Source organism: Columba livia, chromosome 3, assembly GCF_036013475.1.
Source record: "Columba livia isolate bColLiv1 breed racing homer chromosome 3, bColLiv1.pat.W.v2, whole genome shotgun sequence".
In the NCBI taxonomy this organism is placed as follows: Eukaryota; Metazoa; Chordata; class Aves; order Columbiformes; family Columbidae; genus Columba; species Columba livia.
This window is the reverse complement of record NC_088604.1, coordinates 82,127,340-82,143,517: the sequence shown is the minus strand read 5'-3', so window position 1 is coordinate 82,143,517 and position 16,178 is coordinate 82,127,340. Positions and strand designations below refer to the sequence as shown.

The window sequence follows — 16,178 nt, the reverse complement described above, 5'->3', positions numbered from 1 at the left end:
TAGATGTTAATCATATCTCATATTGAAATCTTGGGACACATTCTGATATCATTAGGATGGATAAACTATAACATGATATGAGTTGGGGACAAAACAGGCTCACACTTGAGGAGTATTAATCTGGTAACACTAATGAAGCATGCCACACTTCTACTTGCCATGGCAAACTGTTTCTGAAGTATGATCCTGTAAATTAGCAAACTTTATAAATAAACAAATTTTATGGAGTATGTAAAGAGAGCCTGAAGAATGACTTCATGGGCCTGCCATACAATTACATTGAGTTTAGTATCTAGTAATTTGTTTCTCCTAGAGAAGGCGTCCTTTGTCATGGTTGTGTTTTAGCTACCGTGCAGTCTTGATATGCTAAGTGTGTAACTGCATCTAGATTAGTATCTTTGAACAGGTTCTATGAGTTTATTGCTTTGAGTAAATTATTGCCACACAGTATGGGTATATCATGTGGAAGGATTTGACGAACTCTGCCTTTCACCTTGCTGCTCTGCATGAATCTGTAACCACAGTCTTTCTCTCCTTTTTCATGCCTTTTGCAGCATTCAGCCATATCAATTTTCAAGACTAGTGGAAATATTGATAATTTCATAAGCAGCAGAAGAATAGATTATTTATTGTATGAACATAATTGAGCTTTCAAAGTGGCATATTTTGCAAATAATAGAGTTTGATTTTAGAAGACATACCATTTCTGTAATCATAGAGCAGGTTTAAGAATCCTGGAAATAGCATAGTAAAACTCCCTTTGATTTAGGTTGAAGTTACAAGCATGATGCCTTTTTATTACTGCGGATGCTTTGCTGAATAAAAAGGCCTTTGTATATTGGGAAGGGAATGGGTTATTTGGCCTAGTCTTAATTTACAAGATTATTACAAGCCATGATAGGGAAAAAATTAAAGTTCTTTGATAGGTAAAGGAGCAAAACTAACATACGCAATGTGGCTGTAGAAAGAATTAGTGTAAGAGATAAGGACAGATGGAGATAGACAAAACTTACTAGAGAAAATTAAAAATAGAAGTTGGTTGATATGTATGTGGAAGTAAAAAAATCTAATTCAGAAAAACAGAGGTGCCTTTTATAGTGTCATAATGGAAAACAATCATGAGGATAACTATTGAGAGAAGGTTGTAATATTTAAGTCTTAATACCAAAACCTACACTCTGTTTTATCATTAGGCAAATGAAAGGCAGATTGTTTGATTTGTAAAGTACATAGGCATCATGTTCTCATTATATACAAACTACTCTGCTTGTGGTTTTTGGAAGACTTACTGCATTACTGAGCTGTATATCATAAGTTAATAAACCTTATTGAAGATCTTGGCTAAGCAGTTAGGTAACCTCAGGGTAGCTTAGCATCCCAGGCTTACCTCCACTCAGATTGTGGGTGGACCTTGTTCCAGCTGTGCGTCACAGTTGCTCCTATCGATGTTTTAGCAGAATGAGGCATATTCGGAACATGATTGACATAGAAAAAGCAGAGAATACAATGTTAAGATATTTCAGTGCAGGAAGATGGAAAAGATGGCTTGGGAAACTATGAAGATTTTATGAAAACAGTTTTGAGGTTGAAAGATTATTCTGAACTTAATATCTTCACTTTATAGGGGTGTGAAGTATCATGAATAATGTGCTTGGGAAGAACCCAAAAATTGCTTTTCTTCTAAAGAAATTCTCAGTTTGTCCTTTGATATGACAAGCTTTGGTACTTTGGAGTAGTGTATGTCATGAGACTAAATAAAATGCAGAGTAAATGTCTGACACAGTTGCACTGAGTCTGCATGTACTCATTCTTGCCTTTTTGGTGATTACAGATAGGCAGTAGAAATACTAAATTCATCTATATAAAATATTTAAATATTTTTATTTTCTGTATTATAAGCTGCCACTTTCCAACCAAGGTAAGTGTGATTTAAGAAAAAAAATTAAATAAGAGTACAAAGATAATATTCTCACCACTGTTGTTATTATTTATTCTGTGTGATTTTGATTAATAAAAATACTGCAGATATTTGGGCTGTGTTTTATCTATTAATCTTCCATTTAGTTTTCAGTGGCCAGTTATTTATGCTAACTCCAGTTCTTAAATTACATTAAAATATATGAATTATCAACATTTTCTTTGATGTGCTTCTGAAGGGCATACCTGGTTTTTATTTTTTGTGTGTTTTGGTTTTGTTATGACTGCAACATGTTTAAAAACCTGTTTCTGCATCTGCAGAGTCATCAGTGCCATTGACGACAATGTTCATTTTCCTGTTTTGAATGCCCATTTCACATCTTTCCCACTGAAGATAAATAATAATGCTCACATTGTGAATATTGAATAACTTTGTTAATGTTAATATTTGCTACATTGCTTCTTAGAAGTGGAGTACTGCTGTGTGTATTTGGAGGCTGTGTTTCCTTTTGTCCTCTCTAATTACACTCCTGTCCTTTTGTAGAGCAAAGCATTCAGTTTGAAACTTGTTTTTTGTTTGAGCTTAGATGCTGTATTGAAACACAGGATGATTGTGTCACCAATGCTATGTGGCATGTGCCATGTGGATACACTGAAAATGTATTGTCAGTAGTAAAGGAAAATGCTACTGCCAAAGTACAAAGTGTTGGTGAAACTTCCTCTGAAATACTGGCACTAGAATTGTTACTATTCTTGATTAAGAAAGGTGAATAAAAGACTAGACAAGGTACAAAGAGGTCTATTCAAATTAACAAGGGAATGGAGATTTACCTTACTAGAACAGATGGATACAATTCAGTTAGTCTAGCAAAGTATTAGCTGAGATGAGTACAATTGCTGGATTTTGCTGTGTAAGTGGAGTAAATGCAGCAGAAAAATAAAGAAATATTTGAGATAGATGTCAGTGTTGTTCCAGGAAAAAGTGTGAAGACACTGGCTGTAAATGAAGTCAGTATGGAAATTTGAAAAAGATAATCACCCACACAGGAATACTGGTTCTGAAGCGAGTAAGGAGGAACTAAAACAACTGCTTTCAAGACAACACTTCAGTTTATGAAAGGGTGGCATAATATGATTCTTACAAAATTAGATGAGTGGAGTATGTGTCTGAAAAGACATCTTTTGTTTGTTTGTTTCAGGTAGTTGGAATTTATTTTTAAAAATATATTATTCTGTTCTAAAATGCCAAGTATTGGAGATGCTTTGAGGTGTCGTGTGGGGGTTTTTTTTCCAGATGTAGAGACTGAAAACCTAAATCTTCAGCCTTAATAATAAGTCCACAGAAATCCGTTGGTACATTTTCTGAAGATCTGTTGCTCCGATTTAGTTTGTATATGTGAAAACGGTAAGCACAAAGTTAAAAGGCTGATGTCTCTTACGTAAACCCAGCTTTTCTGAAAGACTAGGAAATTTCTTTTGCTATTCAGGACAAGATTTGGAGAATTACTTTCTTGAGAGCCTGTAAGATGCAGGTTAATATGGATTATAGGAAGAAGATTAAGATATCTGAATATGTGTTTTATAAACCTTACACCTTTTGGATGTGCTTAAACTGCTGTCAGAAAACACTGCTTTTCATAGCTTTGTTGTTTGTGCTTGTATATAAAGAGAGTTGGCAAAACATGTATTTACATCCACTGCTATGTAGAAGATGTTTTTATGGCAATGTAATTACTTTCAGAGAAAAGTAATTTATCATGTTCCTTCACTACAGTTAGCCTACAAGGTCTTGAGATATTTCTCTCTTGTGAAGTAGAATTCAGATTTCTGACACATACCTCTCTGCCTCTGGAACTAGTTAGGTGATACACAAGGAACTATTTGCAGTTTTCTGTAGCAAAGATAATTGAGACATCTGTCATAGTTGGTTTAACCTGTAATTAATTGTTGATTAAAGATGAAATTTCACTAATGTGGACAGGAAATAGAGAAAAGAAAGGTTAGAGATATGAAAGAAATATTAGCCTTCAGTAGGAGTTATGAATGCATAAGTGCTAGACATTTTTGCATGGGGTTTTTGTAATATGCTTTCTGGCTCCCTTTTCTTTGCATTGTGTTCAGAAATGCCTATAAATAACAGAAACGTTATATTGCCTTCCTTTGTTCTTACTAAACTTGAATTTTATAATATTTTTATTCTAAGAAAATAATTCACAGTGTGAATTATTTTTTATTTTTTATATTTAAATTTTATATTTACTATTTTACATTTCAAAAATTTTCAAGGATTCAAAAGTCTTACCGTCAAAAAAATAAATAATTTCCTTTTTAGGTCAGCTGCAAAAAATGATCAGATACTGATTACATTGCCTTCACTGTTACCTAGTAGGATGGTTTAAATCTGATCTTTGCTTCTTTTTTGTTTAGGCCAAACAATCTGATCTTCCTATCCATCATAAGTTCTCTTACTCTTTCAGTGTTTAAGGTAGTCTTTCTGTAATGAAGTAAATACAATATTTCATCTGGACAAGAGGGTCTTCTGAACTGGTAAAATGTCACTTTCTTGTCTTCCTGGTGCACATTTTTAATTTTTGAACACAAACACACCCTTATACCCCATGTTTTTTTCCTGCTTTTCTGATGTGAGGACTGAAATAACCTTGTTTGAAAACGAGCACATGTTCTAATAAATTTTATATAAGTTCTGATGTTTAAAAGTTCACTGCATTATGAAATGCTGTTGATTCTGTCCGATTTTGCAGCTATGTAGATTGTGTTTGTTTGTTTGCCATTCTAGAGCTTCTAACTCTAAAATTTATGAAGGTGAACTCCTTTTTCAACTTCCTCCAGGAAAATAGTGTCTGATATATCTGTTCAAAAGAAGAAAACTGGAAAGAGGAGCTTTTTATAAAATAGTTGTAATTTTTTTTTAATTTTTTTTCTTCCTTAGGAAGGTTCTACTGCCCCTGGAAGTAAACGTTGGGTATCACAGTGGGCCAGTTTGGCTGCTAATCACACACGTCATGAACCAGATGACATCAGATTGGAGTCGTCTGTGCCTGCTCCATTAGAAAATGGTATTAAAAGCTGTTCTTGCTGGCATAATTTCTGCTGAAGAAACTTGTGAAAGGGAGAAAAGAGTGATTTTGTACCTACATAAGCAGCTTTCTTACTCTTAGTACCTCATCTTCACCTGCAATTATTTCGTGTTGTTGAGAAGGAACAGCATAAAATCAAGCTCAATAGTAGTGTTGTTTGGCATGGCAGAAGAGTGCCAATATTACAGAATCACAGAGAATCACAGAATGTTAGGGATTGGAAGGGACCTCCAGTCCAATCCCCCTGCCAGAGCAGGAACATCTAGATGAGGTTACACAGAAAGGCGTCCAGGCAGGTCTTGAATGCCCCCAGAGTAGGAGACTCCACAACCCCCCTGGGCAGCCTGTTCCAGTGCTCTGTCACCCTCACTGTGAAGAAGTTTCTTCTCAAACCTTTTGTGTTCCAGTTTGTACCCCATTACCCCTTGTCCTATCATTGGTTGTCACTAAGAGCCTGGCTCCATCCTCGTGACACTCACCCTTTATATATCTGTAAACATAAATGAGGCCACCCCTCAGTCTCCTCTTCTCCAAGCTAAAGAGACCCAGCTCCCTCAGCCTTTCCTCGTAAGGGAGATGCTCCACTCCCTTAATCATCTTTGTTGCCCTGTGCTGGACTCTCTCCAGCAGTTCCCTGTCCTTCTTGAACTGAGGGGCCCAGAACTGGACACAATATCCCAGATGTGGTCTCACCAGGGCAGAGTAGAGGGGAAGGAGAACCTCTCTTGACCTACTAACCACCCCCCTTCTAATACACCCCAGGATGCCATTGGCCTTCCTGGACACAAGGGCACAGTGCTGGCTCATGGTCATCCTGCTGTCCACCAGGACCCCCAGGTCCCTTTCCCCTACACTGTTTTCTAATAGGTCGTTGCCCAACTTATACTGTTACTAAAAAAAAAAGTATTTTAAAAGTTTAATATTAAAGAAAATTTCACTTTCTCAGTGCTGGCCTCAAATTGGACTTCAATAGTTTGGTAGTTAAACAGTCCAATCTGAGACTTGGTTATTCAGTCATTATTCAGCTGAAGTGTAGCATACGTCCTTATCTTGGAAACACAGAAAACCCTCCATGTTTCTTGAAAATCATAGGAGCCTTCTCCTCAGCAATGAGCAACTTTATATACCTTTTTTGTGAATCCCAGATGTCAAGGCTGTGTCTCTCCTTAGCTAAACTGTTCACATTTCTTATTTATTCTCTCAATGCATGGAAGAATTCTTACCAGTAACTGCAGCTTCTGTAGTAACTTTTCCACCCCTCATAGCAGTAGAACTTTGCATAGGATACTGAAAGTCAAAGGAGAGGAAAGGGGAAGGATTAAATTATCTGATACACCTTGGATATAGAATAATGGAAATCAAGAGCAAATTTTGCACTGCTTGGACGGATCAGGTATACATACAGGGTGCCTAAAATCGTAGCTCTCGAGACTGATCCTTTGCGTGGTTAATTGGGGTTTGGTGGTCTTTTGGATTTTTGTATTGTTTTAAATTGTCACTTTCAGATGGGACACTAACACTAATTTTCAGAGAGATTAATGCTTCTTTTTTCCATTACAAGAACTTTATGATTTAAGTGAAGCAAGTACTGCATAGTGGATACACATACTGCAAGAATTCTAAAATGCTTCAGGAGAAATCCAGAAGCATTCAAGCACCAAAGATGTAGTGAAAATACAATTTGATATGCATGTCTAAAGACCTATACTCAAAATCTGTCTTGTTGGCACAGATGCCTGTATTTTCTTTAGAAATCTTGGTAGTTAAACTTCACATAACATCTATGTAGCCAAAGACAGTGCTGAACAACTTCACACCTACCTTCTACTACAGACTGTTTGAAATTCACCAAGAAGCAAGTTATATGCCGAAATATATATAAAAGATTTGATCTGGTAGGTATGTCTGAGAGAAATCAGTCTTCACAGATTGATTTTCATTGAACCTCCACTTTTTATTATGAAACATACATACTGAAACTACAATGAAGCAGGAAAAAATACCATAATCTCTCTATGAAAATGACACAAACGTTCATGAAGTGTTCCCTTTCCCAGTATACAGTCACAGAGTGTCAGCAAGGTAGTGATTAGCCCAAGATGCCACAAAAACAGGTGGTTGTTCAATTGCAACCAAAGTTATCCATGTTTGTAAAGAAATTCTACCTGTTTGTAGCAGAGCAGGAGGAAATGATGTTGTTCTGTCTTTGCGCTCTCACCCTGCTTCTGAAATGACTCCTTCCCTTTCCCTACAGAGTGCTAGTTTTAGAAAGTACATTTTTGGAAGATGGCTTTTTCTGTCCTGGTCACATCTCTGTGATAAACCACAAATGGTTCATTGCAGTAATTCCATTGCAACCTTTTAGACATTGCTTTTATCAACACATACTCTGTATCAGCACCTTGGACTGTGTAGAATGAAACATTCTTTTGCAGGACACTCTTTAACATTCTACTTCTAGTAATACAGAAATATCTTTTGATATATGTAATCTCCTTAATTAGGAGATACCTATTCTAAATTATGTTAGTACATGATTTTGTTGAGGTTTTATTACAAGATATAAAGAGGAAATTATACATAATGAGAGTAGGACAAGCAGTAATGGGCTAAATTGGAGAAAGTCAGGCTCATGTTAAAAAAATAAGAAAATTATTTTAGGAGTTACCTACCCAAATAGCTTATATGATAGTAAAATCTCCATCAACTGAGATTTTTAAGAACTTGTTAAACATTTTTAAACATACATTTTTCAAAGGATAATTGATCCTGCCATAGAACAGAGGAATGGACTAATGACTTTTTTCAGTTCTATTTGATGTTGTTTTATTAGTCTTACACAATCTTAAGAATTTAATGTTTCTATTTACCTGGCTATTGAATGACTTCTCAGCTATTTTTTCCTTTTTCTCTTTTAGACACAGACATCAGTGAGTCTGGTATTTCTGTTAGAAGCACTGGTTCAGCTGCTTCTGTGACCAGCCAAGGTGAGCGAAAGAGGAGGACACTTCCACAGCTTCCAAAAGAGGAGAAAGTGAATGAAAGCTCAAAAGCAAAAACTACATCTCATCAGAGATCAGAAATAGGTGAAAAGCAAGACACTGAACTTCAGGAGAAAGAAGCTCCAGCTCGTGCCTCTGATGCTGACAGCAGAATTATAGCGAAGTCAAGCAGAACAATGAATGGTCTTTCACCCAAAGCTACTGGAGACAAAGTTTTTTCTTTTCCCAGCTCTTCCAGTAAAGAGAGAGTTGAAACTGGCAGAGAAACTTCTGTGGTGAAACAAGCTTTAGCAAAAATTCAGCAACAAGAAAGAAAGGAGCAAGGACATTGGACCCCCACAAAATTATCCTCTACAAAATCTGCTGCAAACCAGGTTGAGAAGCGTAGGGAGGAGATTGCTGTGTCACCCAAAACTTTGGATAATCAAGACAAAGCTCCTGGACATGTTACAGATAAAGCAGAAATGAAGTTGGCGCAGAGTGAGGGAAAAAGAAGGAAGAATGAGGAAACTGTTAAAGCACAAAGTCCTAAAGCAGCTGGAGGAGAAAAAAAGGAATCTTCAAAACCATTAGTGAGGCAAGGTAGCTTTACAATAGATAAGCCTAGCACAAATATACCTATAGAACTTATTCCTCACATTAATAAGCAAAGTGGATCTGCTGCCCCTTTAGCATCTGCAAACAGGATGCATGACAGAAGTGATTCAATAGATACTGATTCTAGTCTAGATACAACACTAATTTTAAAAGATACAGAAGCTGTAATGGCTTTCCTTGAAGCTAAATTGCGCGAAGAAAATAAAACTGATGAAGGTCCTGAGACACCTAGCTATAACAGAGATAATTCCATATCACCAGAATCAGATGTAGATACAGCCAGCACAATCAGTCTCGTTACTGGTGACACTGAAAGAAAATCCACACAGAAGCGGAAGAGCTTTACAACCTTATATAAAGAGAGATGTTCCTCTGGTTCCCCTTCCAAGGATGTTTTAAAATCTTCTGCAACAAGTGCCAGAGAAAAGATGGAAAAGAAAACTAAAAGTCGATCTTCAGATGGTGGTTCTAGAGCTGATGCTCGTAAAGCTGTGCAGTCCAGTGGAAGAATGAGACAACCATCAGTGGATTTGACAGATGATGACCAAACATCTAGCGTACCTCATTCTGCCATTTCTGATATCTTATCATCTGACCAGGAAACCTACTCTGGCAAATCATACGGAAGAGTTCCATTTGCCTCAGCAGATGAACTTTTACATTCCAAAATGGAAGGAAAGTCAGCTAAATCAAAAACCTCTCCTGTTGCACTTGGGCAGTCTAGTAAATCTACCACTCTTCCAAGACCTCGTCCTACGAGGACTTCTCTTCTGCGCAGAGCACGACTCGGTGAAGCTTCAGATAGCGAGCTTGCTGATGCTGATAAGGCTTCAGTGGCTTCTGAAGTGTCCACTACAAGTTCTACATCAAAACCTCCATCAGGGAGGAGAGCTATTTCCAGAATAGACTTACTTGCTCAACCTCGCAGAACTCGACTTGGCTCTTTATCAGCACGTAGTGATTCTGAAGCAACAATAACTAGAAGCACTGCCTCATCTCGTACCCCAGAAGCTATTATCAGAAGTGGTGCAAGGTTAACATCAGCAGGAGATAGTAGTAAAGTTTCTGCTAGAACTCGAGCCAATAGCATTTCTCGACTTTCAGATTCAAAATCCAAATCTTTGGCTTCAGCTCATAATTCTCCCTCAGGTATGTGAGATTATTTGAACTAGTCTTTAAAAAAAACAAAAAACAAACAAACAAAAAAAATCCCACAAACCAAAAACAAACAACTAGATGTCTTTCATATGTGGATTTTTTGTTTTCTTTTGTTTTGTTTTTAAGGAACAGTTCTTATGAAAAATTTGTTGAGTTTTAGTCGATGCAGTCTTTCATTTTGGAGTAAGAGGCTTCATTGGCAGGGCTTGGGAATGCTTCTCACTTAAAATCATAAAGAGAAGAAATTGTAATCCTTTAACTCTTTGGATATTTTTTTAACTTGAAACCAGTAACAAGAAATTGTATTGAGGCATTCAAATGTGGCAGCACTGATTTGAATTAGTACAAGGCAAGAGCAGAGATCTCTCTGCTCAGGTCATAGTAGAACTTCAGAAAGTTAGTAGTACTTCTTACTACATGGAAAACATAGTATTTATCTATAAGATGGGCTTGTAAATATACTAAAGAGCAAGTGTTCCCTGAGGTATACCCTGAGCATCTGTAGGATATTTTGTGCAGAAGGAAAAATCTGTACAATTGATTAATTTTAACCTACCGTTCAGGTAATGTAACACTTTAAGTGCAAGCAATGTGAAAGTCTGGGTTTTTTTTTCCCTAACAGAAATATTAAATCAACCAAAATTAAAATGTGATGTTTCTAAATAAGTGAACTTTGTGTGGAATTAACATACAGAACTGTTGTCCTCTTTCTGAATTGTCATTCGACCAACTTGACCTTATTTGAAGCCGATCCACAATCTAAGAAAAAAATCACTAGAATAGCTCTCAATCTTGTGTGTTGCTTCTGAGATTATATATATTCTCCTTTTCTGCTTCCCATTCACAGTTGATACAAACATCTGTGCTACTTTAATTTCCCACAGTCCTACTGCCCTTTTGTTGCTCGTATATAATAAATGTGCCTTCTTAGAAGTCTTTACTCCCCAGACAGGTACCTTTTGGCTGTGTCGTTTATTATCTGAATAGAAATTTCTGTAGAGATACAAATGAGGTAGTCACTGAACTATAAAGTGGAGTCTATTTAATATTATGACAGGCATCTATGAGGATACAAAAGAAAAAAAAAGATGAAACTTCAGAGAAAAACTCAGTATTTCCTGTAAAATATAATTAGAAACACAGCATGTTTTCGATTTTAATCGAAGTTTTAAATTGATCTGTGCAGCCTTAAAAGTGGCAACACTAGGTCAAGGAAAAGTGCCTGTTAAGACTGTGTATGTTTACTTTAATAATTAAAGCTAGTTTACATTGTGATATTGCTGATTTTTGAAGAGGCAAAGGCCAGGTGTTTTCATTTTGCTGCTGCTTGTATTTTTTCACAAAACTCTATACAAATTTTGAGTTTTGTGTCTTTGTGAACTATTGCATGCTTCCTAAACTATTCCCAGGGTGCTGCATTGAAGTGGCTTGCTGCTTCTGGTCAGGGGAGTGGGTGTGTCTTTCTCTTCTTAGTCTGTTAATCTATCACAGTCATCTTTGTTTAATGTTCATTTCATTTAACTGCATTACACAGTCAAATTTTACTGTGGCTTGTATAAAATACTGTTTTCAAGAGAGAAAAGATGCCATCTCCTATGATTCCAAGTTTCTCATGAGCTACCCCAACATAATAAGCTAGATATTTTTGAAAAACCATTGTCAGAAAAATGTGTGGTAGAAATAGCTTCTGTCATAAAAAGCTTTATCAGTTTATGTATCCAAATCAGGGAGAAGCCTAATCGATGTAAAGGTGAAAATCTGAAAGTAATTCATAAAGCAGTCAGATACTTTCAGAACAAAATAATGGCTTAATGAAACAATCAAATCTTGTTACTATGTAAGTAAAGAATATTATCACTACTGTTAAAGATTTGGAGTTCCTGATTTTATCTGGATCGGTAAGCTTATTGTATACCTTGTTTTTTTTGTGGACTATTTAGAGTATACTTTAGGAAAACCTGAATTACTTTTAAAATGGTGTAATTTTCTGGTATATATAGGAATGTGTGTGTGTGTGTATTTAATTATATCTCTCTCTCCTATGGTATATGGGCCACTGCACAGTACATTCCCATTTTCCCATTAGCATCCTGATGCTAATAACGGCGCAACACGTCAAGTTATTAATATTATTTTTTATTATTTAGTCCTTAGATAAACATTTTTAGAACATTTTTAAATAGAATGTTATTTGTATGCAATATATAAAAATGGAACATAACAGAAGCTTTCTGATCCAAAGCATGTAATTCCTGATTGTAATTTTGTGTCTAGAAAAGTCAACAATTCACTTAATTTTAATACTTTAAGAAATTACTAATGAAGAGCCTGACAAAAGTGCCTCAGCTGTTTAAATGTTTTTCTTCTGGTACATTTAATCAAGGTATAACAGTAATGTATTTTCATCACTCTTGGACCTAGAAAGACTGGAAAATGAATTATCATTACCAATCCGGGATTGGGTTTTGTTTTGGTTTGGGGTTTTTTGGTCATTTTTGTTTGTTCGTTTGGGTTTTGTCGGTGGTGGTTTTGGTTTCCTTTGGTTTTACCAGAAGGCTGCTTGCTGTTGAAGTGTTAAAAATGTTCAGTGGGTCTTCTCATCAGAGAGTGTTACCACGTTGTAGATCACTAAACAAGGGCAGCAGAATCTTAATTCTTAAATCCAAGCTACCAAAGACAAAATTGGTTCCACGTTTCCCAAGTATTTTTGAGTGTTCAGATAAGCATGCCTCTAAAAAGGGGACCAAAAAATATGCAGTCACTGGATTTTTTTATTGTGTTGTATTTCATATAGAAGAATCGGAAGGTAATCGCATTAAAATTGTCACATCTGTCAGCAAGTCCACAATTTCAAGAATCTTTTTTAATCCTTGATACAGTTAAGTATTGCTTGTAAATGAAAGGGCAAGCAGATAAATGGAACATCTTGGGTGAGAATTACTAGCATTAAAGTTATTACCAGGGTGTTTCTGTGGTAGGAGGCATGATAATGACAACACTGAAGACATCTGAAGAAGAATTCATAATTTTATAGCACAAGCAGTGAAAGATTTAATGAAGGCACTGAATCATCTAACAGTGGGGTGGTGATCCATGAAAACAGAAAAGACCAAAGACCTTTTTTTGTAATCGCAGAGGAAAATTAAGGATGATGTTACAAAAGGAGCTATGTATTTGGAATATGAACAACAGGACCAGACGAGAGAACAACCCTTATTAACTGCACTTTAGTATTATTGCACTACTGAACACCAACTTTCAGGATATTTGAAACAGATGAACCTTGAAAAGGCATCGATGCAAATGGAGTATTCTATAAGGGATAGGCTTCATAAAGTGTCCTAAGATCTTAAAAGCAGGATTATGGTGTCCAAATCATTAAACTTGACAGCTTTAGATGTCATCAACACGTTATATTTTTTGCAGAGTAGTCATCAAAGTAGGTTTGTCTGCAGGTTATTTTAGCCAGGGTTTTGGAGGCTTTCCTAGTCATTGGTACTGATATTCACAGTCTGTGGTGTCCGAGATAACTAACTGCATGATAACTTTCAAAAATATACCTAAACTACAATGACGTTTTGTGGCTTCATAGTTTATAAATAGTATTAAAAGCATATATGTACAAATGTATAATGGGAAACATGCTTGGATCTTGCTTCTCATGAATCATGCAACTTTGAGATTTTTACTGTTAAACCTACATATTAATGAGAAACCTGTTGGTAATATATAAATAACAAAAATTTAGGGCTTTAAAATTTAATGATCTTAAAAAATGTAGATGGATTTTATGCTACTATCTAGACAGTTGTTATTGATGCCATTTTAGTTAGTATCTCTGAAATGTTTAAGTTTTTACAAAGTTCAGTATTTTTGATTGAATATATAATTTAAGAATCTTTTCCTAAAAAGTGTGGGTAGAAAAGAGAACCTAAGACTAATCTCATCAGTATATTTTATTTAAGCAAATGCTTCTAATCTGAATGTTTTAATACTAAATAACATGATAAAACACTATTTTGTACACAGAGAAATCCAAGCTTCTCCCAGACCCAGATCCTGATGTTGAAACTTACAGTGGTAGAGTACTAGAAATCAAATCTGTTTCTGATATTTCACTTCTCATTCAATTTTTAGTTTTTAAATATATGATTACATGTGCTCATTGTACAGTGCTGAGTTGCTGGACTAGCTCACTCGAGAGATTTTAAGATAAATTTTGTATTTATTTTGATGCATACAATTTGAACCAGGACAAAGAATTTAAACAAATGTTATGATAAAATGTGGGCCCAACTCAAAGCTCTTTGGACCTTGGTCACACATTGCTTGCATGCTATTGGTGTGGAAATGTGCTTTTTCTGCTTATGTTCTGCTTCCCTATCATCAAAACAAGTTTGAAACTTCTAAAAAGAGAACAGTAAGTGAGTGGGGAAACATTTGCTTCAGTGGAGTTAGAATATTGAAAAAAAAAATAGAGCTGGTCATAATTGGAAGCCCACATTTAAACCGAAAAAAATTACACAAGCATATTTTTGTTTTCAGCAATTAAAAAAATGAGGGAAAGGATGTAAGCTTAGACACCAGTCCTTGAGAGGATTACAAAACCTTTTCAAAACTAAAAATTACTTTCATTATTTGTTACTAAAATTTCTATTGATGTATACTTTATTTGTATTTTTTTTTTAAATGTTTCAGGAGAAATCATTAATATGTCTTGCATTTTTTGTATATTAAAAGTAATATACATTACTTGAATCTATTATTTTTAAATGACCAAGAGGTGATCACACACTTTTAAAAACTTCTACAGTAATTGATACAGCCTCATGAATGCCAGTGACTTTTGGGAACTAAATCCCTCTTCTTGCTGTGAATGTTTGAGGACAATATATCTGAAATTTGTTTTCTAAACTTCAGTAATTCATAGGGTGACGGCAGCCTTCTGCTTGGTTTCGGTTCTCTTATACTTCAGGATGTCTTCAGCAACATAGCTGTATATGTTTTATAGATGCTTTTCACTCTGAGAGTGCTGGTTTTGTAGATGCACTGATGATTTTTGTAACACAGTATGAATTTTACTCTATATTTTCTGTACTAAATCCATGATGTATCATCTAGGATTTTAATGCTTTCCTTATTTAAGCATGCATTCCAGGCTTGGTGCCAGCTTCATCCTTCCTTCATGGTTTTTATGTATCATGTAAACCTTGAATGAAACTTGGGAAAAAATCTGCAGAAAAAGTGCAATCTGACTATATATTTAAACGTTAATGAACTGGGCCCTTGTTTTGTAATAGAGTTTCCTTGAGATCACATACAATTATTGGCTTTTACATCTTATTTCACTCATCATTATACAAAGAGCATCCGTTTTATGTTTTTATTAATATTTATTATTTAACACAAATTTTGTAGCTTTCTTTTTAAGATGTAGTAAGTAAAGCTTTCGTGAGGTATCTGGGGATTGATAAATAATAGTTGTGTATTTTTGTGATGTTACTGAAATAATATTGGTTTTTTTCTTATTAAAGATACAATAATAATTCTTTTTTAATAATTGAACTAATTTAGTAAGCGCAAGATGGAGGCGCTTTCCTACAGATTATGCTTCCACCTCAGAAGATGAATTCGGATCAAACCGTAATTCTCCTAAACATACCCGTCTACGTACTTCTCCAGCCCTGAAAACCACACGACTGCAGAGCACTGGGACAGCAGCGCAAAGCAGCAATACATTCAAGCACAGAATAAAGGAGCAGGAAGACTACATTCGTGACTGGACTGCTCACCGAGAAGAAATAGCAAGGTTGGTTTTAAAGAAGTGCCTCTAAACTAACAAAGATGTGTACCCAACAATTATACAGGTACATATACAGGAGAAAGAGAGCTAATGGATTTTTTTTATCACCCTACTTGCCATTTTCATTTACTAACTGAAGTCTTCTGATGAGAGACTGACAGTCAGAATGCTCATGTTACCAGCACATCTCTTTCTAATGACAAAAGGGAGTAATTTCTGACTTACAGCAAGATCCCAGAATATGAACTTATGGTTTCATTAGTCAGACTTGCAGAGGTACGTTGTGTTGCACTCTTAGTTGTTAATAATGTATATCCTGAGGCTGAAGTATATTCATAGATTTTGTACTACCTTTACATGCATATTGAGGTAAAATTTCAGATCAATGCATGGGTGATGGAGAGAGGAAAAAGTGATTTTGACAATGTGAGGGACCGTGTTCTCATTTTTGGTTTAACTAGATGTTATTTCATGTTAGATATTTTGTTATTTATATCATATATATTCACCAAAAAGTAATTTATTTTGTTGCAAGTCCCTGAGATTAGTATTGCAATTCCTTCCATTACTGCTGATAGAAATCTACTTCAGATGAAGCAAGGT

At 35.5% G+C, this 16,178-nt stretch overlaps 1 protein-coding gene across 25 annotated transcripts in view; it reads left to right on the top strand.

Moving 5' to 3' along the window:
• CEP170 (centrosomal protein 170) overlaps positions 1-16,178 on the top strand; it is a 95,020-nt gene that overhangs the window by 59,967 nt on the left and 18,875 nt on the right. For 16 of the 25 annotated variants that reach the window (XR_010471510.1, XM_065057864.1, XM_065057862.1 and 13 more), the window contains 3 exons: positions 4,868-4,994; positions 7,934-9,763; positions 15,347-15,581. Coding sequence is in view for 24 of the 25 variants with exons in the window: in XM_065057864.1 (XP_064913936.1) it covers positions 4,868-4,994; positions 7,934-9,763; positions 15,347-15,581 (2,192 nt within the window). In the remaining variant the exon portion in view is untranslated. Of the gene's footprint in view, positions 1-4,867; positions 4,995-7,933; positions 9,764-13,801; positions 13,853-15,346; positions 15,582-16,178 lie in introns of all 25 variants that reach the window. The other 9 variants (XM_065057870.1, XM_065057875.1, XM_065057874.1 and 6 more) reach the window with 2 other exon arrangements.